The sequence below is a fragment of the Canis lupus genome, chromosome 7 (genome assembly GCF_003254725.2).
Source record: "Canis lupus dingo isolate Sandy chromosome 7, ASM325472v2, whole genome shotgun sequence".
Classification (NCBI taxonomy): Eukaryota; Metazoa; Chordata; class Mammalia; order Carnivora; family Canidae; genus Canis; species Canis lupus.
Window position 1 is genome coordinate 79375214 of NC_064249.1, and position 25678 is coordinate 79400891.

Here is a 25678-nt window from a genome sequence, read left to right on the forward strand (position 1 = left end):
CCATCTGTTCTCTATAGTTAAGAGTCTGTTTTTTGGTTTGTCTCTTTTTTCTTTGCTTGTTTGTTTCTTGAATTCCACGTCTGAGTGAAAATCATATGGTTTTTGTCTTTCTCTGACTTATTTCGTTAGCATTATGCCATCTAGATCCATCTATATTGTTATAAACAGTAAGATCTCATTCTTGTTTATGGCTAAATAATATCCCATTGTGTTTATCCACCACATCTTCTTTATCCATTCGTCTATCAGTGAACACTTAGGTCGCATCCATAGTTTGGCTATTGTATTTACAATGCTACAGTAAACATAGAGATGCATATGACTTTTCAAGTTAGTGCTTTCATGATTCCACAATCATTTCTTGAGTAACTAATCTGATTCACAGTACCAGGCACAAGAGTAAACTGAAGAGCCAACATCCCTGTCCTTGTGTTACTTACATTCAGGAAGACATTCAATAATTAAATTCACACATAAGTATATAAATCTGTGATTTCAGTCCTAATAAGCATATGTATATACCTTTTTCTGAGATGGACACCCAGAAGAGGAATTGCTGGGTAATGTGTATTATGCCAAACTGTTTTCCATGGGGTGCTACCATTTAACTCTCTGACCAGTGGTGTGTGAGAGGTTCTGTTACTTCCCATGAACACTTAGTTTTGTCAGTTTTGTGATGGCACCTCATTATGGTTTTAATTTGCAATTTCTTGATTACCATGGAGTATGAGAATCCACACACACACACAGTTGGATTTCCTCTTTTGTGAGTTTCTATTCAAGTCCTTTGCCAGTTTTTCTGTTGTTTATCTTTGTGCAGATACTTGATATGTTCTAGATTCTAGGCATTTCTTGATTATGTGTTACAGACATCCAGTCACTAACACAGCTAGAGACCTCCAGACATAACTCTAAAACTCTTCTCAAAGTGCTCAAGCAGAGTCAATAAAATTTTCATTTCCATTCTTTTCTTGGAGACTTGTTTCCTGCTTTCTGCTCCAGCGGTGTGCTCAGGTTCTCCTGCAACATCTTAGGAATTTCCTTCACCTGGCCCTTTGGTTGACCTTGGCTCCTGTGTCTTCCTTCCTCTTTCTTGGTTTACTGCTTCATGTTGGCAGGAGTGTGTACTGTGTAGTAGCTTTCTGGGGAAAGGGTATGAGTGAGGTATATTTCATTTTAATTTTCAATTTATAGATAAAGAAACCAGCTTAGAAAGATTTTTACTTGCTCACAGTCACACATTCAGAAAGTCCTATAGAGCCAGGACTCAGAACAGGCAGTTTGATGATAAAGCCCATGCCCATGTTTATAATCATAATGCTTAACTACTGGACCCCTTCACTAAATGTTCCCATGGTTTCTCACTCACTGCCTGAAAACTTCTAGCCATTCCCACAAACCTGGAGATTTTACCATTTACTTTCTCCCTGAGGATCACTTCTAATGATGCCAAATCAGGCTTCATTCCACCAGTGGTAGAACTGAGGATCCTTCTTAGTAACAAGGTGGTTGACAGTTGACATCCTTCAAAATATCTCAGAAAGACCACATTAGTTTCTGAAAAGACACATGAGTACCATGAAAAGGGTTTAAACTGCCCCTATTCAAAACTTACTCTCCTTTGAAAGAAGTAAAGAGGGTACAATTGAGGAAACAGAAGGGACCCCACTGTATATCACACAGTATGTGACCACATGGAACTGGAAGCAAGGTGTTAATTGGACTTACGTCCAGTGCTTACTTGCCTGTGGTTGACAGAAGAAGGGGCCACTTACAATTACCTGTGTTCAAGGGAGAGGACATCCTGTGGTAAATATTTGGCCATATGCTGTTACATGCGTCTTAAAACAAGATAAATAAGTGCCTAAATGTTGTTGAGCACCGGCTAAGTGCTAGGAATGAGACTGAGTACTTTCATAAACATTACCTCTTTTCTTCTTTTTTCAAATTCTTCTTAAACCAGTAATCTAGGTATGACTACACCATTTTACAAATAAGAAAGCCAAGATGTTGATAGATGGTTTCTCAGGTGATTTTCACACAAATCCCCACCTGAGAATCATCGTCTTAAATAATGATCACATATTGGCATAGGTCATGACTCTGGATAATTTGCATATACAGTGTCTCATTTGACCCTTAACCATCCCTGTGAGGGGGCAAAGCAGGGCTTGTGAGGAAAAATGGTTGGCCCAAGGTCACTTAGCCAGTAAGTCAATTCAGCCAGGCTTTGAACCCAGATCTTCTCATTAGAAACTCCATGCTTTCAGCATTCACTTGGATAAACCTAAAGTAAGATTTCAAATAAGCAGGTTTTCCAACAACTTTTTATCGAATACTGCCATCCAAAATAGTGTAGGGCACAATGGAAGTTCATTCAAAAAGCATTTTAAAATCTTTTACAGATTTTGAAAAGAATGCCATGATAGAGATATAAATAACGTCTCTACTTTTTGCTTCTTTTAGCACTTTGCCTTCCCCTTCCTGGCCCTAGCTGCCCCTGAAATTTGGCTCAAGATTTTGCTGTATCTTTTTTCATGGAGTTAACCTTGAAAAGTACTGGATAAAGGAGACTATGAATTACTGTTATTTTTAGCTGACAGGGAGTTCAGAGTTGATATTTTTCATAAGACATTCAGCAGTGTTGAATATCTGAGACAGAAGGGACTAACCTTGGAGTACTCTTAACTTCTGCGGAAGGAGTTTGACATGTTTTCCAAATGACCAAGTTTCCAGTAGCCACGGCTACATAGCCCTCCATCTAACCCATAGGTGATACGATATGGCGGAGTCAAGTAGCAGGACAGTAGAATTAACAACACCAAATGAGAAAAGATGTGAAAGAAATTTCATGGCTAAATATAAGTAAAGAACAGAAGCAATGAACAATATCGGTTGTGTAGTGTGTTAAAGGCAACAACTACTTTTATCTCTGGACAGTGTAAAATTCATGTTAGATTTTGTGTGCTTCCAAACCCGACCATCATTACTGAGCTCCACACTAGTGCATTCGGTTGCCTGCCTGACAATCCCACAAATGTTGAAGAAGGTTAAATGAGAATTCTTTGTTTTCTTCAAAAAATCAAACACAAAATGAATCAACTTTCTTCTGCAGCCCTCCTTATCTCAGCAAATAACATTAATATCTACTTAATTTCTTAAAGCCAAAAAAAGAAGAGGAGGAATGATGAATTCTGGTTGGAATAGGATGGGAAATTGCAAGTCCAAAGAGCTCAGTCCGAGAAAGCCTGTATGAGAGGGTGCCTCTGAGCTAAGACTTGAAGGAGATCAAGAGTGAGCCATGCAGCTATCTGGGGTCAGAGTGTTCCAGGCAAAGGAATAAAGGGCTGAGATGGAGGCATGTCTGTGTCTCACTCAGGAGTGAAAGGTAAACCTGCTTACTGACCAATATAAAAGATACAGATTCCCTAAGCTCAGAGTTCTCTTCCTATAATATAACCTACTACATGTATGGGAGTCATCCGGCCCTCATCACACCATCTTTGTGCAATGTGGGACTGGGGGAACCCATAAAAAAAAATGCTAATGCTCTGATTGCTGCTGTTGCTTGACTAACAACTGTCCTTTATCACTGACCCAGAAATCTCCATATCCTTCCAGGATTCACAAAACAGTTAACTTGCAAGTAGGGCTAAACTCTTCAATTCTTGACAATGTGTAATGGTATAATATTTGAAGGTAGACTGATAAGTGCAAGATGACTATTATAAACTCTAGGCCAACCACAAAATAAAGAAAGAAAGATAGGGTAGAGAGATAACTGGTAAGCCAAAGATGGAGATAAAATAGAATTATATGGGGCAGCCCCGATGGCCCAGCGGTTTAGCGCCACCTTCAGCCCAGGGTGTGATCCTGGAGACCCGGGATCAAGTCCCCTGTCGGGCTCCCTTCACGGAGCCTGCTCTCCCTCTGCCTGTGTCTCTAACCGCCCCCCCCCCCCCGCCCCCGTGTGTCTGTCATGAATAAATAAAATCTTTAAAAAAATAGAATTATAAATTATATTTAATCCAGAGGCAGGTGGGAAAAGCATACTAAATAATAGAAGAACAAAGAGAAAATGACAAGCAGTGTGGGAGATTCAAATCCAGTCATGTCAACAGTCACACTAATGCCTCAATTGAAAGAGATTTTCAGGTTGGATAAGAGGTAAAAACCTATGTACTATCTGTAAGAAACTCACTGTAAATAGAACTAGATAGGTTAAAAGTAAAAGGCTAAAGGAAGTTTTATCACGCAAGCACTAATTAAAAGAAAGCTGAAATGCCTATATTATCAGCAAAGTAGACTTCATTAAAAGAAGCATTACCAGAGATGAAGAGGGATACCATGTAATGATAAAGGGGTCAATTTAGAAGGAGACCTAACAGTCTCAGATGTGGATGCACCTAACAACAGAGCTTTCAAAATATAGAAAGTGAAAACTGATAGAATTGTAAGGAGAAATTGCAAATCCATAATTATAATTGGAGAAGTCAACATTTCTTTTTCAGTAACTGATACAATAAATAGAAAAATTAGTAACAATACAGAAGACCCAAACAATACTACCAACTTGATTTAATTGACATTTATAAAACATTGTACTCATCATCATCAGTGCACATGAGACAGACCATATATAGGACCATAAAACAAACCTCAACAAATTTAAAAATCTTAAAATCATCATAGAGTATGTCCTTTGACCACAATGAAATTAAACTAGAAATCAATAGGAAGGCTATCTGGAAAATACCCCCAAATATTTGGATAGTAAACAGTACTCCTATGCATCAGAGAGAGGTGGCCAAAGGTAAAGAGAACATATTTTAAAGTTAGCAAAAATGAAAGTGCGGTATATCAAAATTTGTGAGCTATAGCTAAAGAGAAATTTATAGTGTTAAATGCTTCTACTAGAAAAAAAGAGAAAGGTCTTAAATAAGATTGTACATTAAGAACCTAGAAAGAGATCCCTGGGTGGCTCAGCGGTTTAGCGCCTGCCTTTGGCCCAGGGTGTGATCCTGGAGACCCGGGATTGAGTCCCACATCAGGCTCCCTGCATGGAGCCTGCTTCTCTCTCTGCCTATGTCTCTGCCTCTCTCTGTGTGTCCCTTGTGAATAAATAAATAAAATCTTTAAAAAAAAAAAAAAAAAAAAAAGAAGAACCTAGAAAGAGTAAGTTAAACCCAAAGCAAGAAAAAGATAGGAAATAATAAAAATAAGAACAAAAAATCAATGAGATTGAAAAAAGAAAGAAAAGAAAATCAGTGGTACCAAAAGCTGGTCATTGGGGGGGAGGGGGTAGGGGGTAGGCAATAAAACTCAATACTATAAAACTGATAAATCCATAGCCAAACGAATCCAAGAAGAAGAAAGAAAACACAGATTACGAGTATCAGGAATGATAACAGGAACATTGAAAGCATAATAATTAATCTTATGAATTAAGTTTCTGGCAATAATTTAATGACTTCGATGAAATGGGCAGATTCCTTGAAAGGCACAAACTTTTAGAGTTTACTCATGAAGAAATACATAATCTGAATAGTTCTGTATCTTTAAGAGTTACTGAATTAGTACTTAAAGATTTTCCAACAAGGAAAACTTCAGGCCTGAATATCTTCACCCTCAAATTCTACCAAATTTTTAAGAAAGAAATATTAGTGTTTCAATATAAATTCCTCCAGATAATATAAGAAGAGAGCATACTTCCCAACTCATTTTATGAGAACATTATTACCCTAATGCCACTACTAGACAAAGACCTTACAAGAAAAGAAATTACAAGTCACTATCACTCATAGAGTCACAAAAAATCTTCAACAACAACAACAAAAAAATTTAAGATTTTATTTATTTATTCATGAGAGACAACAGGGAGAGAGAGAGGCAGAGACACAGGCAGAGGGAGAAGCAGGCTCCATGCCGGGAGCCCAACGTGGGACTCATCCTAGGTCTCCAGGATCGCACCCTGGGCTGAAGGCGGCGCTAAACCACTGAGCCACCCAGGCCCTCTTCAACAAAATATTAGCAAATCAAATCTAGCAAAGTACCAAAAGAATAATGCAGCATGCTCAGTTATCATGTATCCCAGTAATTCAAGGCTATTGTAATTCACAGCATTAAAAGACTGAAGAATAAAAACCATACAATCATCTCAATACACACAGAAAAAACATTTGTCAAAAAAAAAAAGAAAGAAAACATTTGTCAAATTCACAATTCTTTCATAATAAAAGGAAACTTTGCGGGGGATCCCTGGGTAGCTCAGCGGTTTAGCGCCTGCCTTTGGCCCAGGGCGCGATCCTGGAGTCCTGGGATCGAGTCCCACGTTGGGCTCCCAGCATGGAGCCTGCTTCTCCCTCTGCCTGTGTCTCTGTCTCTTTCTCTCTAGGTCTACCATAGATGGATGGATGGATGGATGGATGGATGGATGGATAGATAGATAGATAGATAGATAGATAGATAGATGATAAAAACTTTGCAAACTATGAAAACTTCAATATTGTACTGTTTAAATTTTCTGGGAATAATAAAATACAAAATTTTTTGGAAGAGGAAGGTTATATATACATTCATCAAATTAAAAAAATAGAAGAGGGTTTTTTTTAAATATTTTATTCATGAGCTACAGAGAGAGAGAGACAGAGACACAGGCAGAGGGAGAAGCAGGCTCCATGCAGGGCAGAGGGAGAAGCAGGCTCCATGCAGGGAGCCCGATACAGGACTTGATCCCGGGACTCTGGGATCACGCCCTGGGCCGAAGGCAGCTGCTCCACTGCTGATCCACCCAGGGATCCCAATAGAAGAGTTTTAAATTGACCCTCAGTAATGTATTAAACCGGTAATGATCATGTTGGTTTTAACCAACAGGCTTTCCTGGAATTTATTTTCCGTAGATCGTGCTTGAAACTCCTCTCTGGTTTGATTTATCCTTAAGATTCACACATATTATCACTGTTTCCTATGTGGTAGGTAGGGCAACTTTTTCATTTTATAAATGAAAATACAGAGATATACCTAATAGTAGTGCCAGAAGCTAACATTTCATGAGCACTTACCATGAGGCAGGCATTCCTCTTTGCACTGTGAAGGTGTTGACTTCTTTAATTCTAACAGCACCCCCATGAGGCAGGCACTCTATCTTTCCTCATTTATAGATCAGGAAATAGGCATAGAGAAGTTAAATAACCTGTCTACATTTTTAAGCAGAGCTGGCAATTAAACCCAAGCATCTGACACCTGGTAGGTGCTCTAAGCCACCACATGATGCTGCATGTGGAAGAGCCTGAGTCCTTCAAGTCAGGTAGCTAGTAAGTATCAGAGGGAGGACCCAGACTACACCTTCTGACTTTGAGCACCTCACAGTCTTTACTACCATGATGTCTAATCTGTTTAATTGTGCATGTTTCATCTGCTTCTTGTCCTCCAATTACATTGTATCTGTCTTGAAAATATCTGTCTTCTTTTTAAGTCTTCTGGAGATCTCTCCCACTGAACAGGTTGTTAACATATATATTGATTAAGACACAAAAACTTGAGGAAAAATCAAGGATCAGTGAGAAAATACATGTGTATTTTACTTTTCAAAACATGTTTATTGCCTTTTTAAAAAGAAAAGACTTAGCTCTCTAACTTCTTGGAAGAGTGACCATTTAGCAAGCAAGAATGCCTAATACCTACCCTCATCTACCCCACAAAGGCTTCTCATTTCTTTTTCTTTTTTTTTTTTTTAAGCTTCTCGTTTCTAAAAATCTCTGTTCTAGTGATCACTCACTGGTTTCATAATAAGTGGTTAAATGTGATTTTGACATTACTCAAAGGGTGCAGCTGATTAATCAGAACATGACCTTGGATAATTACTGTTCACAACTAATAGCATAATTGAAGGTAATGTGCTGTATTTAGATTTTAGGAATTGTGGCCAAATATGGTGGGTGGAGGGAAGCTATGCAACACCCACGGAGAAGAACCTTCCTCTGAAAGGTTGCCTTCGAATTGCACTAACATATCATTCATTCCCATTTCGCTTAAGGTTTCACTCTGATTTTTTTTTCTATTATTGACTGTGTCTTCTGTAAACACTTTCAGAGGGGAAAAGTTCATTAGTCTTAACCATTTTAATGGTTGCTATGAAAGTGGATAAAAGCCACCTAACTGTTAAAATCATCATCACGAAATATACTGCTGTCTGCAAAATTCTAACCAGGTGGTGGGAAATACAAGTAGTATCTGAATAAATGGTTTCACATTCTTTGCTAGTGTTGCAGCCTGACTCCAAATGAAGTTTGAGGCTACACAACTTAGACCTTTTGCCTCAGATACTTTAAAACTAAGCCTTTTGTTACCCAGGAACTAGTGGAGACAACATGGTGAAGTAGCAAGTAGCATCCAAGTACCAATCCTACTCTGGACAGTTGCCTGGCTGACTTGGCTCAGATTTCTCTCTCCGTGATCCTGTAGAATCATCTGTAGGACAGAGCTTTTATCAGCTCATTGGATTGTGATGAGAATTAATTAATAATAGAGCACTTGATCCATCGTAAACATGCAGTACGTATCCATTCCCTTCGTTTGTGATACATAAATTATACTTCTTTTCTGGAAGTGGTAGTTTTATCATTTTTTACAGTAGTCTGCGTTCGAATGCAAGAACAGAGTATCAGCTTAAGACCTACAAAATAAGAGCCAGTTCGAAAAAAGGAACTTACTTAGAAACCACGTCTCCTGGCTCCTCCACAGCTCTCCCAGTGGGAGTGCAAGTGCCTTGAGGCCTAGAGGCAAGTCTGTGTAACTACAGAGTGACCCAAAGTAGATTACCATTGCCTTACTTCCTTCTTTAATGAGGTGACAAGTCAGTTAGTACTCTTTTGCATTGGTTTGCAGTATCCGTATTTGAACACCATACAGGCTACTTAGCTTTGATTATAGGCATTTTGTTATCTCCATCAGCAGTCTCCAAAGTGGATGGATACATGTACCCTAGAGGTTGCACCCACAGTCTGTGGAAGCATGAGAAGATAGTAGCAGAGCTTTTCTTTCTTCATCTAAAAAGAAGCAGATTGAGTTTTCCTAATTCTTAGTATTGGCAGGAACAACCTGCCAGGCTTTAGCTGTGTCAGCTGCGGTACTCCAGTTATCCCGAGGAGGACAGGGGAGTTTTCAACTTGGGAGGCTTGGCTGGCACTCTCACCTTTCATTCACTTATTGGTCCTTGCAGTGTATATTAGTCATGGTTGTAATATCTGGATATAACTAAGTAAACCCTCTAAAATGGAGGAGTGGTATGGTTCCAGCAAAAGAACATGGATCAAAGGCAATACACCAATACAAGTACACATGACAGAAAGGAAATGGCAGAGCCGATGCCCCCCTCATCCTAGAACAGGTGCTACATTACAGGGTGGAAGCAGTGATGAACCAGGCTCCTCTCACCAGAGCTGGATGCACAAAACTGATCAGCATGTTTGCATTATGGATCTGGATTTACTATGGTAAACGGCGTTCTTACTGTGACCAGTACTGTGTTTGCTGTGGATAATGTGACGCCTGGGGGATCAACAAGACATATAGCCAACCATCCAGATTAATTTTAATGATCATACTTTAATGAGTATAAAAAACTGTTTTGTGTTGACAGGTAATCTTTTTAAACTAGTTTCTCTTTTACATATAAAATAGAAAACCTATAAATCTAAATACTTAATTTTTTAACAAAACATTTTTATATTTCTGAATGTCTGACTGTAAATACTCAAGTGTTACTCTCTTGAATTAAAAAAAGACGTATAGTCTTCTTGATTTATTAACATCATGATCTTAAAATGATTTTGTCAAAAAATAATGACATTCTTTTAGTTTTGAGTGACAAATAGGAAAGGACAGTGTTATTTTCAGAATGCTCCTGTGTTATTATTAGCTTGCTACATAGTTCAGGCTGTGCTGGGACACGAAACAAAAGAAGTTCTAGCTTGCTGCTCATTATCCCTGTTGCTGAGGGATGAGAGTGTGGTGAATAAATTAAATTAATAAACGATCCCCCAAACATCATTTTAGCCATTAGTTTTAGATTCCTGTAGAATGCTGACTACAACATTAAGCCTTTTTTTTTTTTTTTTTTTTGAGAATTACTAGTAAGCCTCACAATTGACAGGTTTAAGCTTTAGCTTTCTCTTCCCCACCTTCCGATGGGTGCTGCCATCTAACCAGAATCTAAATAAATTCGAGGTGCAGCCACACACTGGAAGAGCAGAAGTCAGAGGGCTCGCCAGAGCCATGGTGTGGGTGTGGGTGTGGTGTGAGTCGTCAGCCCGGAGCAGTCCAGAGGCTGGCTGCAACGCAGTCATCAGACCCCTTCAGAGAGGACCCCGTGGAGGAGAGGTCACAGAGTAGAGCCAGGTCACCCTGGGACAGGGGTCACCCAGGAACAGGGGGGGCGGGGGTCACCCTGAGATGGGGACCACTATGTGAGCAAGGCACCTCCTGAAAACACACTTGTTTACAGAAGAACACTTTGCATTGCAGGTGATCACCTTCTTCAGTTCCCGATTGCTGCAGGCTGGAGCTGAGCTGTCAGTGGAACGGGTCCTGGAAATCATTAAGCAGGGGGCTGTGGCACTGCCCAAAGACCGGCTAAAGGTAAGACCTGTGAAGGAAGCTGCCCTTGTGCATCACGTGGGCTCCATGTTCGTGTCTGAACAGGCCCTGCTCAGAGTCACTGTACCTACCAGTACTCGTGCTAGAAAAGGCCCTGTAAATACTGCCTCTCCCTCCATATGGGTACTCAGCGATGCAGAGGGTGTCTCAGAGGAGAACCAAACACCTTCAGAGCATAGCATATGCTATGAGTAACTCCTACACAGTGAATAAAGAAGCACCTTATTTGTTTGATCCAATGAAATAATTCTGTCTTCGAAGACCAAGGGTTGATGGGAAGGCACTGGTGGTGGTGCTGACTACAACACTGGCCCACACGTAGTGATTACTTGGCACTCTGTGGAGCTCTTCCGTTCACTCATTCTGTCCTCACAACCCTTTGAGGCAGGTAGCGTTTTGCTCTAACTTTTCAGATGAAGGAACTGAGGCAGAGAAAGGTTAATGACTAACCCAAAACCACACAGCTAGAAGACTGTGGCACTGGGCGATTCATTCTCGGGCAGTGTGGCTCCAGAGCCCAGGCTCTGAACACCCTCACCCTTCTCCACCGGCCTACAGGTGGCTCTGGAGAGGGAAGCATTTCTTGCATAGGTGGGGGAGCTATTGTATCTACAGTAGGCACTGCCATTTGCAAGTCGGTGTGTTTCCAAAGTGATCTCATGATGTAAAACTCCTACTCCGAGACTAATTTCCTCATAAGAAAGAGTGCAAAGGGAATGTTTCGTGGGGACACAAGAATGTACAGCACTGTAGCATATTTGCACTTTAATGCTTCTTATTAATGTTTGCCTTCACCACCTCTAATATTTTGAGAGTGCTCATTCCTAAATGAAAAACACAGGGCATCCTAGTGGACGCGTGGCCTTCTGCATCATCACCTTTGATCACAACGAACTTGTGTCCCAGAGTTACTGTTTTAAGGGCCATGTTTTCAGCACTATCAGAGAACACTGCTGCTTATGAATGCTCGAGAGAGATTGTGGTAGGACATGAAAATATTTTCAGTTATAAAAACAGAATTTGTAAAATAATAGCACGTGAGTCATGGTGACCACTTAGAGAACTCCACCGAAAGCAAACAGCAGTGGGGTTGGTATTTAGCAGCTGAAATGGCACCACCGTGTGGCGGTAACGTGAACGCTGACTGCCGCTCACCAGACCCTCCAGCTCGGGCCGGACTCGCTTCCTGACAAGAGTCTAAATGTAAGGAATTCATATCGTTTCCCCTCCTACATAAAGACTTCAATGGGTGTTTTTGGTTCAAGGGCATGTATGCACATGCATGCACACTTTTTCCAGTTTACTTGAACTACACCATGGGAACCAGTACAGAAATCCGTGAAGATTGGACTGGCTGCTCATGGAACGTGATGGGTCTTGGTCTTGGTGTCTGAGCTAAGTCAAGAAACAAGTGGAGCTATCAGGAGGCTGGAAGGAAAGGTCACAGGGGCATCAGGAAGGAGATTTGAATATAATCAGAGACTGGGTGAAGTGGAAGTAACAGAGATGGAGCCAAATAACAGTACATCTCGGTGATGACCTGGTCTGACTTTGGCCATGAGTGAGGGACAAAAGTGCTGTGCCTGTGGATGGAAGTCAGTGTGGTTGAGCCAGCTACTGAACGGGTAACCAAGGACGGATCATTCACATAGGCTTCTCGTATAGTCCCTTAGGACAGTAAGCCACAAGGTGGAGAGAAAAACTGTGAGCCAGGTGCTGGCATCTGCAGGACTGTAGTCTAGATGGCAGTAGGCATAAGCTATATAGACCAGAGGAAGCTGGTACCAGCCTCATGTGAGCTGAGCTTTCTGTTTTAGGGTAGAGGATTAGGGGGCACCTGGGTGGCTCAGCGGTTAGGCATCTGTCTTTGGCTCAGGGCGTGACCCCAGGGTCCTGGGATCAAATCCCGCATTGGGCTCCCTGCAAGGAACCTGCTTCTTCCTCTGCAGGCAGGCAGACAGACAGGAAAAGACAGTGTTATTTTCAGAGTGCCTGCCTCTCCCTGTGTCTCTTACGAATAAATAAATAAAATATTTAAAAAAAAAAAAAAAAGGATAGAGGAGTAATAGCCAAAAAACAGTAATGAAAGCAAAGTACCAACCCCACCTCCAGACCCTGAAGTCTGGAATGTGAAAGAATGAGCAGTGTCTAACTTCCAAAGGCTCCGAGGGACTCAGAGTCCCAAGAGAGCTGGGTTTCACTTGAAGAAGGAAGGAGGGAAGATTCCATGCAGGGACTGACAAAGTAGAGATACTTAACAGCCCTGAAATAGGTGTTCAGAAGGGCACTGTGAGCTAGGAGCTGTGTGACTGAGCATCACATTAGTAAAGCAGGCTGTGTGTAGAAGCAGCTGAAGTTACTCTAAAGAACCTAGAAATCACGGATGCTGAGGAATAGAGGGTATATTACCTAGAGAAGAGAGGACTTTGGGAAAATAGAAAAACTGTGTTCAACTACTTTAAGGACTATTCTGTAAAAGAAGAACTAAGCAGTTACTAAGCTCTAAGCCAGAGGACAGGGGGAGAAGTTGAACCAGGACAAGTATTAGTGCAACCTAAGGGAATGTTTTCTGAGGACCTAAGTCTCTCAGCAGTCCATACAAGGCTTCGTGAGACCACAAAATATTCACCCCAAAGTCTGGATGGTAAGTGTAAGAGGAGTACCCGATGGCAGGGGGACTCAAATCTATAACAGAGGGAAACAGGTTGAAAGGATTCCCATTTTAAAAAGTATAGAGGTTGATCCCAAAGACTTCTTACAATTCCTTAGAGTCTAGGCTTCCATCTCCTAAAATTCCGTGAAGAATTTTCATAGAGCAGAGCTCTGGTAACATCCCCCTTCCCTCGAGATCAGGCCCCTGTTGCTACCACGTACAGTCTGCAGTCCTTGGACTGGAGCACCAGACCTGCATGTCTAGCCCCCGCTGCCGTTCCCACCTTGGCTCTCTGTGCTCCCCTCTCTCCATCCCGTGCCCCAGCCAGTCGGCATGATGTCCATGCCTTTTCCTTCCTCCTGCACGTTTGGAGTTTGGATTTGCTTGTGCGGCCCTCTCTTTGCAGTATATCAGTCCCTCTCCCCTTTGCTTTTCGCTTGTCCAAACTCTAAGCACCCAGAGGCCTGGCTGAGTTTGAGAACCACTATTGAAACCTTTCCTTTTACTTCTCACCCTACTTATGCCTCCTTCTTCTAAATACCCACAGGGTTTGACAGACACATTTGGTGGGTCTTCTGTCCTTTTTCATCCTGTATGTAGTCGCTCAAATGTTTTCTCTCTCACTCAACTGTAACTTCTTAAGAAGAGGGGTCACATCTTGCTTATCTGCATCCCCTTGATGCCTAGTTCAGTGCCTCGTGCTCAGTACTCAGTAAATGTGATGAGAAGATCCATGAAATGCTCACTTTATCTGCTCTGAAGAGGAAATGGGGACTTGTTAGAAGGGCCACAGTAGATGGTAGCTACATGTAGCAATGGACAAAACAGATAAAAAATGCCTGTCTTCATATAGCTTATTTTCTGGGGGGAGATAGACAATCAGATTAATAAGTAAAATGTTTGCTGTTTTAGGTAGCAGTAAATGGGAGGAAAAATAGAGAGGAAGAGGAGGACAGTGAGTGTGAGGAAGAAAACAGTTTGGATGGGGTGGGCAGAAGATAGTTGAACCTGTACCACCTTTGTATTTTTTGTTCTACATTTTCTCTTGAAATAATTTTAGACTTACCAGAAAAGTTGCAGAAACAGCAGATAGAGGTCACTAAACCCTCCACCCAGGTTTCCTAGTGTCAACAACACATACAACCATAGGACAAACAGCAAAACCAGGGAGTTAACATGGGTGCAATACTATCCCCTGGATTACAGAACTTATCTTGTTGCAGGGTTTTCCTCCAAGTACTCTTCATTCTGCCCCGGTCCCACCCAGGATCCCACTTTGCACTTAGCTGCTCTGTCTCCTTATTCTGCAGCCTTTGGCCTGTTCCTCAGGCTGCCCCTGCCTTTCATGACTGTGACGGTGTGGACAGGGCTGCCCAGCTGTTTTGCAGAATGTCCCTCAGTTTGTCTTTTTTCTGATGTTTCCTCGTGGTTACATTGAAGTCACGCGTATCTGACAAAAGTACCCACAGACGTGGGCATCAACTGTGTCCTCAGTTCATAGAAGCAGGAGGTACATGGTGTCAGCGTGTCTCCTGCTGGTGATGGTTATCCTCAATCGTTTGGTCAACGTGGTGCCCACCAGCTCCCTCCTGTGAACACTCACGGCGTTTCCCTTCGTAATTGATTACAGTCTTGGGAGCAGAGACTTGGCTAACTTGCCCACTGATTTTATCATCCACCAGTGGATCTTAGCTGCACAATTATTGCTGTGGTGTTTGCCTAATGATAATTTTGTATTTTGTTATAGATGATGATTCAGTACTACCACTTATTTTATTGCTCAAATTGTTCTAGCTTTGGCCAGCAGGAGCTCCTCCAGGTTGGTTCCGGCATCCCTCAACATCCCCCATCTTGTTTGGAGCTCACCTTTACTTTTCTGGGACACAAGATGCTCCAGACTCATCTTGTATTTTTCCTGCCTACCCTTATTTATTTATTTATTTATTTGTTTGTTTGTTTGTTTTCTTTTCTTTCTCTTTTCTTTTCTTTTCTTTTCTTTTCTTTTCTTTTCTTTTCTTTTCTTTTCTTTTCTTTTCTTTTCGTCTTCTCTTTCTGTCTTTGTCTTTCTATCTCCCCTGTCTCTTCTTTCTTTCTTATAAATGGTATTTAGGAAACAAGACCTGGGCACTAGGCCACCTTCTTCTTAGAACTCACATACCCTTTCACTTGCTCAGCCAGTGCTTCCTCACTTGTGTTCTCATACCAGGTCCTTTCTTTCTTTTATATTTATTTGTCCCCTTGATAAACCTTAACTCCTTTCTTTTGGCTTATTGCTCACTACTTGTGCCTTTAGTCCATTTTTTTTTCTTCCTCTTTGCAATCCTGGATTTTCTTTTCTGATTCCTTTCGTGAATGCTCCTCACCCAAAGGCCCCTCCATGGACCATAACAGATAGTGAAAGTTAATTAGGTCCTTATAATACTTATCTTAAACTGAAACGAATTACAGTATACAGACTATGTGTTTGAACGTTAATCTGCTGTTCATTTGTTATACTATATTCAGAAGTGTTCTCTATATTTTGAGACAGTAACAGAGAAATGAAAATATAACTCTGTTTTTCGGGATTATGGCTAAAGAGAGAGATTTATTGATCTGTGGGAAGTCCCAGGCGAGTTAACTCTTACTTAGAGCAAGATCCTATGGAGACCAAGGTCATAGATAAATCCCTTAGGTCGGCCAGTTCATTTTGTTCTGAAATATAGCAAGAAAGCATACTCTTGACTCCAACTTACCATCTCACTCTGGTTGCAAGAGGGACAGATGATGGAAGAGGGTGATTTAGTCTAAAAAAGGGGGGGAGGGGGGCAGCCCAGGTGGCTCAGCGGTTTAGCGCCGCCTTTGGCCTAGGGTGTGATCCTGGAGACCCGGGATTGAGTCCCATGTCAGGCTCCCTGCATGGAGCCTGCTTTTCTCCCTCTGCCTGTGTCTGTGCCTCTCTCTCTCTCTCTCTCTCTCTCTCTCTCTGTCTCTCATGAATAAATAAATAAAATCTTTAAAAAAAAAAAAAAGAAAGAAAACCATCCCCTGTACTAGAAAAGAAACTAAAGTTATATTTATTCACAGATGGTGAGTCATCCTCAGTTGGTTTAAATGATAGCACATTATTACCACAGATGTTACCAGGAAAAAAGGCTGTTTATCTTTATAATCAAGTCTTATCTCAATTATTTTAATCATCTTTTTGGCTTGAGTATTTATGATAAAACGAATCACTTAAAACCTCTAGAGTTTAATTCATAGAATACTGCTGTATCTAGAGTTGATTGAAAATTCAAGCTGTGTGTTGAATAATATTTGTATTATACAACATGACAACACATTACTGCCTTTCGGTAGTTTACTAATGTATACTGATAAAATAATTGTCGGGTATGTAATAATAGCTTTGTGTGCAAGATTGATGTAAAAGAGGTTGTTTGAAATTGGAAGTGCTGTTTTAATAAGGACTTTATGAAAGTGTAGAATAGTGTGAAGTTACTGATTTGTTCTTTCTTAAAATATAAATTAAACATTAAGAAAATTCAGAGTTCTTTCCAACTACCCTTTGGGTTGTTCAAAGGAGCACAATGCTCCTCACTCATGAGAAATAGTCAGCTAATGTCAACTGAAGATGAGCCAAAAGTTTTTGAAGGTTCCCTTGCATTATAGAACTGAAGCCAAATTTGTAGAAGAATTATTCTTCCAATTTTGGGCAAGTAAACATGAAGATCTGGAAGCCCATGGCATAGTAATTGACTTTCAACCAAATAAAATATTTTTCAATCAAATGTTATTTGACATAGCCTTCTAAAATATTTGTGTAATATCCTGTGTGGGAACATATACTCTTTGGATAAATCTGTCTATATAGTTAAACAACTTGGCTGTTCAGAGTAAATAGTATTAATGTCATTCTAAACATCCTCTTCTTACTGGTATTCCGTGAAATCTGGGAAAGGCGATACCAGGTAATTAGTTTTTTCAGACTCTCCTGCATAAACAGAGACATAAAGAACAGGCTCTGAAATCCTAAGTTGCTTATTTCTCCTTTAGGGTTTGGAAGGAAATAAATACAGTTAGTGTGTCCCCCGGGAGTTCAGTTAGAAGCCACAGCTCAACGTTCTCACTGTCTGCGTCCACAGCAGGGCATGTTCATGGCTCCCATTTTGCTCTGCTCACGAGCAGTGTGCATGTCATGATGATGAGTCCAGGTCTCTGCAGGTTCTCAGGCCACTACACTCCTCGTATTCACTTACGTAAAGTCTCCAGGTTCCCTCTTTTGGGTTTAATGAATTATCTATCATTTGAGAATTAAGGGTTTTACTATATATCTAGAGTTTGAAAATTAGATCATGGAGGGGATTAACTAGAAGATAGCTTCTAGTTGGTGTAGGTAGGAAGCTATGGGATAATCAAGGTTACTGACATAAACTGAACTCATTTCATTCACCTGGTAAACCATAGGAATTAAAAGTGGAGAGGCAGTGTCACTAAATTATTTTGAAATCCTTTATTTTATATGCATCTTTTAGAGTACTTTCACTGTTGTTAGTTACATAAGGAGAAATACAGTTAACTGGAATTTCAAGAATTTTTTTATAACTTCTTAATACTGACTTGCCTAAAAACTGGCCCCCCCTTTTTCTGGGAGTCTCTCCCCATCTGCATCCCCATCCCAAGTGTCTGGCATTTCCCTCTCTCCAGAGCTGATTTCTAAGTGCCACCTGGGGTGCCCACCTGCTGTTGGGTGGCCCACTCCAGGTCCCACAGAGACCACCAAGGGCAGGTCCATAGCTGCACCATCTGTGTCTCCATGGATTTCTCCCCATGGAGTGCAGCCTCCTCTCTAACTCTAGAAGTGCCACTAGCCCCCAAGTTCTGTGAATTCCGATGATTTCCCAAATCCATCCCTCTTTCCCCCTCTGCGCTCCCACTGCCCCCTTTTGCCTCTGCACCTGTCATGCAGTCTGTTACCTTTGCCTCCTGACTGGCGTCCCCACCTCCCTGTTCTTCCTCCCACGGCACCCTTAGCCCTGTTGCTAGAGGTAAGCATCTCCTGTGAGCACGCACACACGGCTCTCCTGAGCCTCGTTCTTGACTTTGGTTCTTGTTCTCCCAGGGTTCCTGTGCTCTGGCCGGCTCACCTCCCCATGGGCGGTCTGGTGACACAGCTGTGCCTTACTCACGCCACTCCTGCGCCTCCCTCCTCTCCTCTCACTGTCTGCAGCTTCATGGCCTTTTGTCACATGAACTGCTTATGCTTCGGGTTCCAGTACGGTCTTTCCCTGTCCTGCGCAGCCCCCCCTGATTCGCCCAGGCGGCATAGACACTGTATAAAGTAACTCTCTCATCCCACCTCTTGGTTCCTTGTATCTTTCCTTCTTCTTGCCCAAAATATTGATTTCTCCTGTGGTCCTTCAGCTCTCCTTATCTATTTCACAGCTTCAGCGCAAAGCATCAAAAGGACTTGATCCGGCAGCCCCGGTGGCGCAGCGGTTTAGCGCCGCCTGCAGCCCAGGGTGTGATCCTGGAGACCCTGGATCGAGTCCTACGTCAGGCTCCCTGCATGAAGCCTGCTTCTCCCTCTGCCTGTGTCTCTGCCTCTCTCTCTCTCCTCTCTCTGTATTCTCATGAATAAATAAATAAAATCTTAAAAAAAAGAAAAAAAGACTTGATCCTCTACCCAATGAGAAGTATTTTCTCCATGGGATGCTATACGAAGGAGCCCTTAGCCCAGGCTGTGGGGTGGAGAGGGGGAGGCTTGGGGCCTGTGCCTACCCTTAGCACTAAGCTCCCCCAGCCAACTGTTACTCCTGTATTTTGCTGTTTCCACACCATGTACCTCTGTCCCCAGATTTACCTCTCAGACTATATTCATTCCCTTGTTCCTTTACTGACTTTTCATCATCATAACTTATAGTACACATAACATACAAGCTGCACAGTATAACCTTAAAATGTGGTTTGACTGTTTATTCCATCCTCAGCTAGTCCACTTTATTTATTTTTTAAGATTTTATTTATTTATTCTGTGTCTGTGAGAGACACAGAGAGAAAGAGAGGCAGAGACACAGGCAGACGGAGAAGTCAGGCTCCATCCAGGGAGCCCAACGCGGGGACTTCGTCCCAGGTCTCCAGGATCACGCCCTGGGCTGAAGGCGGCACTAAACCACTGAGCTACCCGGGCTGCCCTAGTCCACAAGACATTGCCTGGACATTTTGAGGGGAATTTCAGGTGTATAAGACACCAACCCTGCCCTTAAACAAGGTGTCACATTTCAGAAAAGAAAAGGAACCACTTGCAAAGGTCACTCACAAAGCAGGGCAATGTATGCTGCATGTGTGCAGCTCAAATGAATGGTATGGAAGTTAAGTTCTAGAAGAGGTCAGAGCGGGGAAAGGGGACATCGCTGGGAAGGTTGTAAGGAGAAACCTGGACTTGATTGTCTCTGTCTTAAAGGGTTGATGAGGTCTCTGTAGGCTGAGATGAAAAAGGAGAAATCCAGGCAGAGGAAATTTATGGGTGAATGAAAGAGAAAACCCAAGGCAAGTTCAGCTTCATGTCCCACTGAAAGAGTAGTAGTCTTGTAACTCCCGCCAGCAGATTAATGTGGCTGGTGTTACTTAATGACATACTAATGTCATTAGACTCATGGCTTTCAAACCTTTTTGACCGTCACCCACAACAACAACAAAAAAAATGCATCATACACATTTCTATAGAACTAAAACAAAAGTTTTATAGAAGATAAAAGTTTCATTTGCCCTTAGTAAATGTGATGAGCTCTGATATTTCCTATTTCTTTGGGTTTTTTTAATTGACTGGCAGACCTACTAAATCAATTTAATGGTGCACTATTATTTAGTGACTCAGTTTTTTAAATAATCATGAGATTATTGGTTTCCAGAGCATAGCCCTTAGTACAAGCAGTGTTAGCATCCAATAGGAACTTGTTAGAAATGCACATTCTCAGGCCCACCTCAGAATTCCTGAAGTTGGAGTTCTGGGGCTGGGACCCAGCTATGGGTGTTTGAACAAGCCCCAAAGGTGATTTCTGATGTGCGCTCAAGTTTGAAAAGCAAGGCAATAGATAATGACACACACACAAGCTACTGTCCACTCTTCGCTCCTCTCCACCGGTTTCTTTAACCTGCCTCGATGGCTCTCGCTTCCTTCACGTCCCCATTCACTGAGCAACTGAAGCCCGTCTCCCTGAGGCCTGCCCTGATGCCTGGTTTCAGTGTTCACACTTCTAGTCCCCCTAATTCTGCAGTATTTTTTTCTTTCTCCATGTTATTTATTACCTACCAAACTGTGTACCTATTATTCTTCTCCCAGATAATGGAAGCTCCAGGGGGAGCAGAGACCTTCAGGTTTTGTTAACTCGATGTATCCGAAGCTATGTTGGCACCCGTGGGCACTTTGATATTTACCCAGCGGAAGGGAGCCAGGCAGAGAAGGGGTCCTCCGATCACCAAGTGGTGGTCCAAGATGCTGCTCCAAGGAAACACCCTTCTTTGGGGAACGGCTCTCTGTAGGCTTTTTTTGCAAGGTCAACTTTCATGCCAAAATGCCAGAGCTGAGCAAAGTTCAAAGCTGAAGTCCGGTCACTTTGTTGGAATAGTTCGGCTTTCTCCACCTGTCATATTATTCCACACTTGTGCCTTCTGAGAGCTGCACAGCACCGATCCACCCTCCTCCCTGGCGCCCCATCAGGAGGGGCTGCCTGTGCAGCTTAGCCCTGCTGAATTTTTAATAATATCTCTTCTTGGCTGTTGTCCGCCCTGATTTCATTATAGTTCGAGCAGAGGAAACTATTCAGATAAGTGACCTCATTCTATTTCTGCATCTTTCTTGGAAAGGGAAGAGCGTGATGGAGCTACCAGGCTGTCAGGAAGACTGCGGAGCCACCGTGCTGCTCCCTGACCGGTTTGCCCTGCTCTCCTCAGGATACACAGAGCATGTGTGTTCTCAGGTCCAGACGCTGAGAAGAAGCCACTCATGTTCTGATGGGGAAATCAGAGCCCTGGTGCCCGGCGCCGCCCCACCAGCCTCCTCCTCAGATTCAGTCAGCTGTTGGCTTCTAACTACTTGAATTGTCACAATGGCCTTGTTTGACTTTGTCTCCTGTAATTTTTTATGACTTTAGACTTTAATTTTTTTCTTACAGTTTTCTCTCTTCTTTTTGGAATATTCTCAATTCCTTTTTACTTTTGGCTGGATTCTAGGAAGCCCGAAGTCTAAAAGATACAGGTCTGTGCTGGGCCTCCATCCTGAGGAAAGAAGTACTGGTTACATTCCTGTCAAAGTTTCCCCAAACCCAAAATGATCTCTGCAGAAGTCTGACGGTCAAAGTGGCTCCCCGTCCTGTGCTAAGCTCCTGGAGTTTCTTGTCCAGGAAAGACAAAAATCAAGTCTTCCTCATAAGGTACTTGTGTCTCTTACGGAACAGTAAACACCAGCCCATTAGTGGTTCAGGAGACCGCTGGAGTGATACTGGCAGCTGATCTTCAGGACCATTTGATCCCCCATTAGGACCATCTTGTGGAATACATGATCTCAAATGCCTGCACACACGTGTGCACACACCCCCAACACACACACACGTGCAGGATGTCGTTCTTGCTTTCCATGTTGCCAGTCTGCACGTCAGGGAGGAAGCAAATGGGGAATCTTCTGGGAGAGTCAGTCCCTCGATCAAATCTCTCAGAGCAATTTTTCAGGACAAGGACGGGAAGAAGCGTGATAGAACGTTGATAATGTGGATGTTGGAATCCTTTCTGTGTGGGTCTTACGTAAGAACAAATCTGCTCACACTTTTTTCTTTCTATCCAAGGCAAGAGTTCCCAGAGAATGAACAGTCATCTAGAGCACTGTTTTCAAATGCATATTTCTGAGTCTCGCCTCAGATTTTGACTCACCGTTTTGGTGATGAACTTGGTAATCATTCTTTTTATTTATTTTTATTTTTATTTTTCTAAGTAGGCTCCATGCTGAATGTGGAGCCCAACATGGGACTTGAACTCACAATCCTGAGATCATGACCAGAGTTGAGATCAAGAGTAGGACACTTAACCAACTGAGTCACTCAAGCACCCGATTTTTTTTTTCTGGGAATCTGTCTTTTTTAAGTAGTTTTCTGAATGATCCAGATGATATACCAGATTGGGGAATCACTGTTGTATGGCCTGGTTTTCTCCAAATCCCTACCCTCATAAAAGCTAAAGAGATGGGCAGGCCCGGTGGTGCAGCGGTTTAGCACCGCCTGTAGCCCAGGGTGTGATCCTGGAGACCCGGGATCGAGTCCCATATCAGGTTCCCTGCATGGAGCCTGCTTCTCCCTCTGCCTGTGTCTCTGCCTCTCTCTCTCTCTCTCTCTGTCTCTATGAATAAATAAATAAAATCTTTAAAAAAATAAAAATAAAAAACAAAAATAAAAAAATAAAAAAAATAAAGCTAAAGAGATGATGGCTGGGGTTACTAGTTAGCCGTGATAGAATCAGAGCAGTTTTATCATCCTTTACTAAGTAACACTGAGAACTTTTACCTGATGAACCTTAAAGTAGATTTCTTTTACATGTAACCCAAATATAAGATACCACAGTTACATCATAAATTCGACAAATAGCAAAAACTTAAAGTCTATGTCTCTTAAAACATTACATCTGCTCTTCAGTCTGACATAAATATCCCTCTTTTGGCTCTTCTTCCTTCGTTGTTTACCATCTAATTACATTTACTGAACACTTGCTCTGTGCCAGGTCCTCTGCTAGGTTTTGTTTTGTTTAAAGATTTTATTTATTTATTAGAGAGAGTATGCACAAGGTAAGGGGAGAGGGAGAGAGAATCTCAAGCAGATTCCACACTGAGTGCAGAGCCTGATGTGGGGCTCGATCTCATGACCCTGAGATCATGACCTGAGCCGAAACCAAGAGTCAGCCACCTAACCGACGGAGCCACCCAGGCACCCCTCTGTATAGGTGTTCTTATTTAGTCTTCTCAAAAACTGTAAGAAATATAAAGGTAATTTACATTTTGCAAGTGAGGAAACAGGCTAAGGAGAATATAATGGCTTGTCTAAGATTATTTCAGTCCATCCTATTTTCGAGCCATAAATTTTAGCTGTTCTTTCTTTTAAATCTTAAATTTTTGTCTCCTCTTAAACTAAAGCGTTTATAATACACCTGTTAAGTTCTTGGATTCGGCAGCATCATACTCAGCGTTATAGAGTAAACCTAAAATGTTTGAAATTAGACCCGTTCCTACTTTATAGAATACTCCAACATATAGCGAATATTTTCTCATACATAATATTGAAACTGCACTAAACATGCAGCAGCTTCATGTCATACTTAACTTTTAGAATAGCCTTTCCTAATAAATAGTCTTACACGTGGTACTTGCTATGATGTTTTGTGTTACTTTGTTTAGTGTAACTAGAGTAGATTTATAAGCAGTTGATAGGATTGTTTTCTTCCTTGCAATGAGTGAGAAGTAGATTAAACCTAGCTTTTACTTTGTGATCCCAGAGTATAAAAATTCAGTCTTTGTTATCATTACATCTCGAATATAGTCATGAAAACTAAAACACATAATTGAAAAGTGATAAAAATCTGATTGTTCTGTAGTCAAAGAATTTTTACCCAGTTTTCCAAACTATGGTTTCCAGTGACCGAGGGGCACACGTTTGCCATGCAAGGGCAGCTGTGGAAAATGTTGATTCTCTTCCACGGAAAAGGAAACCTTAAACTGTGTGGTTTTATCTTTAAATCTCTGCTGTTGGTTTTGATAGAATTATTTTCTTTGGTATGGGTAGAAATTTGTGATTCACAAACTAAAATTTCCTAAGGACAGATTCTACTATGGTGGTTAAAAAAAAAAAATCAAACCGTTATCCATCTGTCTCCATCTTGACTTTTCCATTAGGTTGACCAAAGGATAATTACTAAGATTGTTCCATTGCCTTTACAGCTACTGTTCCAGTCATTTTCTGTGATCCTTACAAAATATTGTGTAATGCAATTTATGACCCTAAAAGGCTCCCTGATAGTTACAAAATTACTTATTTTTAATGGGTAATAAGTGAAAAATGAATTATTTCTGAAAAAGATGACTGATAAATTATAATAATTTGTTCTGAGGGTTCTGCTTATTAATGCTCTCAAGTCAGAAAAAAAATTTTTTAAAGCAAAAGAATAAGAAAACTGTAATTGTGTTTGGTTCTAATGATTTTTTTTTTTTAATTTTTATTTATTTATGATAGTCACAGAGAGAGAGAGGCGCAGAGACAGGCAGAGGGAGAAGCAGGCTCCATGCACCGGGAGCCCGATGTGGGATTCGATCCCGGGTCTCCAGGATTGCGCCCTGGGCCAAAGGCAGGCGCCAAACCGCTGCGCCACCCAGGGATCCCTCTAGTGATTTTTTAAAGAGCTGTTCTCAATGGAGCATACACATCCCAAAAGCTTCTGAATATTTTAAGGTGTAAAAGACTAAAGCCCACTACTCTAATTCCTTACACATAGCAAAACTAGTTCCTTTGGAGGAACAAAACTACCTCATTTCTGGGGCAAGTTGGGAAGAGGAGTGATTGGCTCATAAATAATCATGCCGAGGATCTGGTGAGCATCTGGCCATACTCGTTAAGGTTTCTTTGTACTGCATTTGTTGGTGTTAGAAGACTTGAGGCCATGAAAGCCCGGTTCTGTGAAGAACATGGGTACTATTCATGCCTGTCAGTGAATTGAGGGTAATTAATAAACCTATGTAACAGTTTTTGTTTTCCTGCCAATTCAGCTCATCCAGGTTCCTTATAAGGTTCTTGCTTGAGAGCTCCAAGGGCAGCAGGAAGTACCTTAGGCACTGTATGATAATTGGAAGCAACCTAATCCATTTTGAAAACTTCTAAGTAAGGTCTTCAACACAAGCACAGCTAAATATATGAATGTGGACAAATACCTCAGGGGATTTCCTAATCTCTGACCACTGTAGTGCCGATTTCTAGACTATGAGGATCACTACCAGTATGCCCCTCTTTAAAAAAAATCAAATATACAAAAACCCCAGTATTAAAAAATGATCAATTATAGGCTAATTATTTGTGTCCAGAAAGGGTCTATGCTCATTTAAAGGTTTCTTCCATGCTCTTCCAAATAGAAATGACCTTGTTACATATAAAATAAGGAAACAGTTTTTAAAAAGCACTTCAAGTAAGTTTTTGTTTGGCATTGAGGAAGTTAAACCTGCCCTGTGTTTGGTATTGAATTTTATTATTGTTCACTAATCTTACAGTGAGATTGGAAGGAACATGTTTTATACCAATTTTCAGAAGTTGAGTCATGAGGATAAGTGGTTCATGGTCATGCATCATATGTATGATGTAGTCAAGG

At 41.5% G+C, this 25678-nt stretch overlaps 1 protein-coding gene across 4 annotated transcripts in view; it reads left to right on the forward strand.

Moving 5' to 3' along the window:
* DYM (dymeclin) overlaps nucleotides 1-25678 on the forward strand; it is a 340736-nt gene that overhangs the window by 284011 nt on the left and 31047 nt on the right. For all 4 annotated transcript variants that reach the window (XM_025429635.3, XM_025429632.3, XM_049112965.1 and 1 more), the window contains one exon: nucleotides 10525-10638. In XM_025429635.3, coding sequence (XP_025285420.1) covers nucleotides 10525-10638 — 114 coding nt within the window. The remainder of the gene's footprint in view (nucleotides 1-10524; nucleotides 10639-25678) is intronic.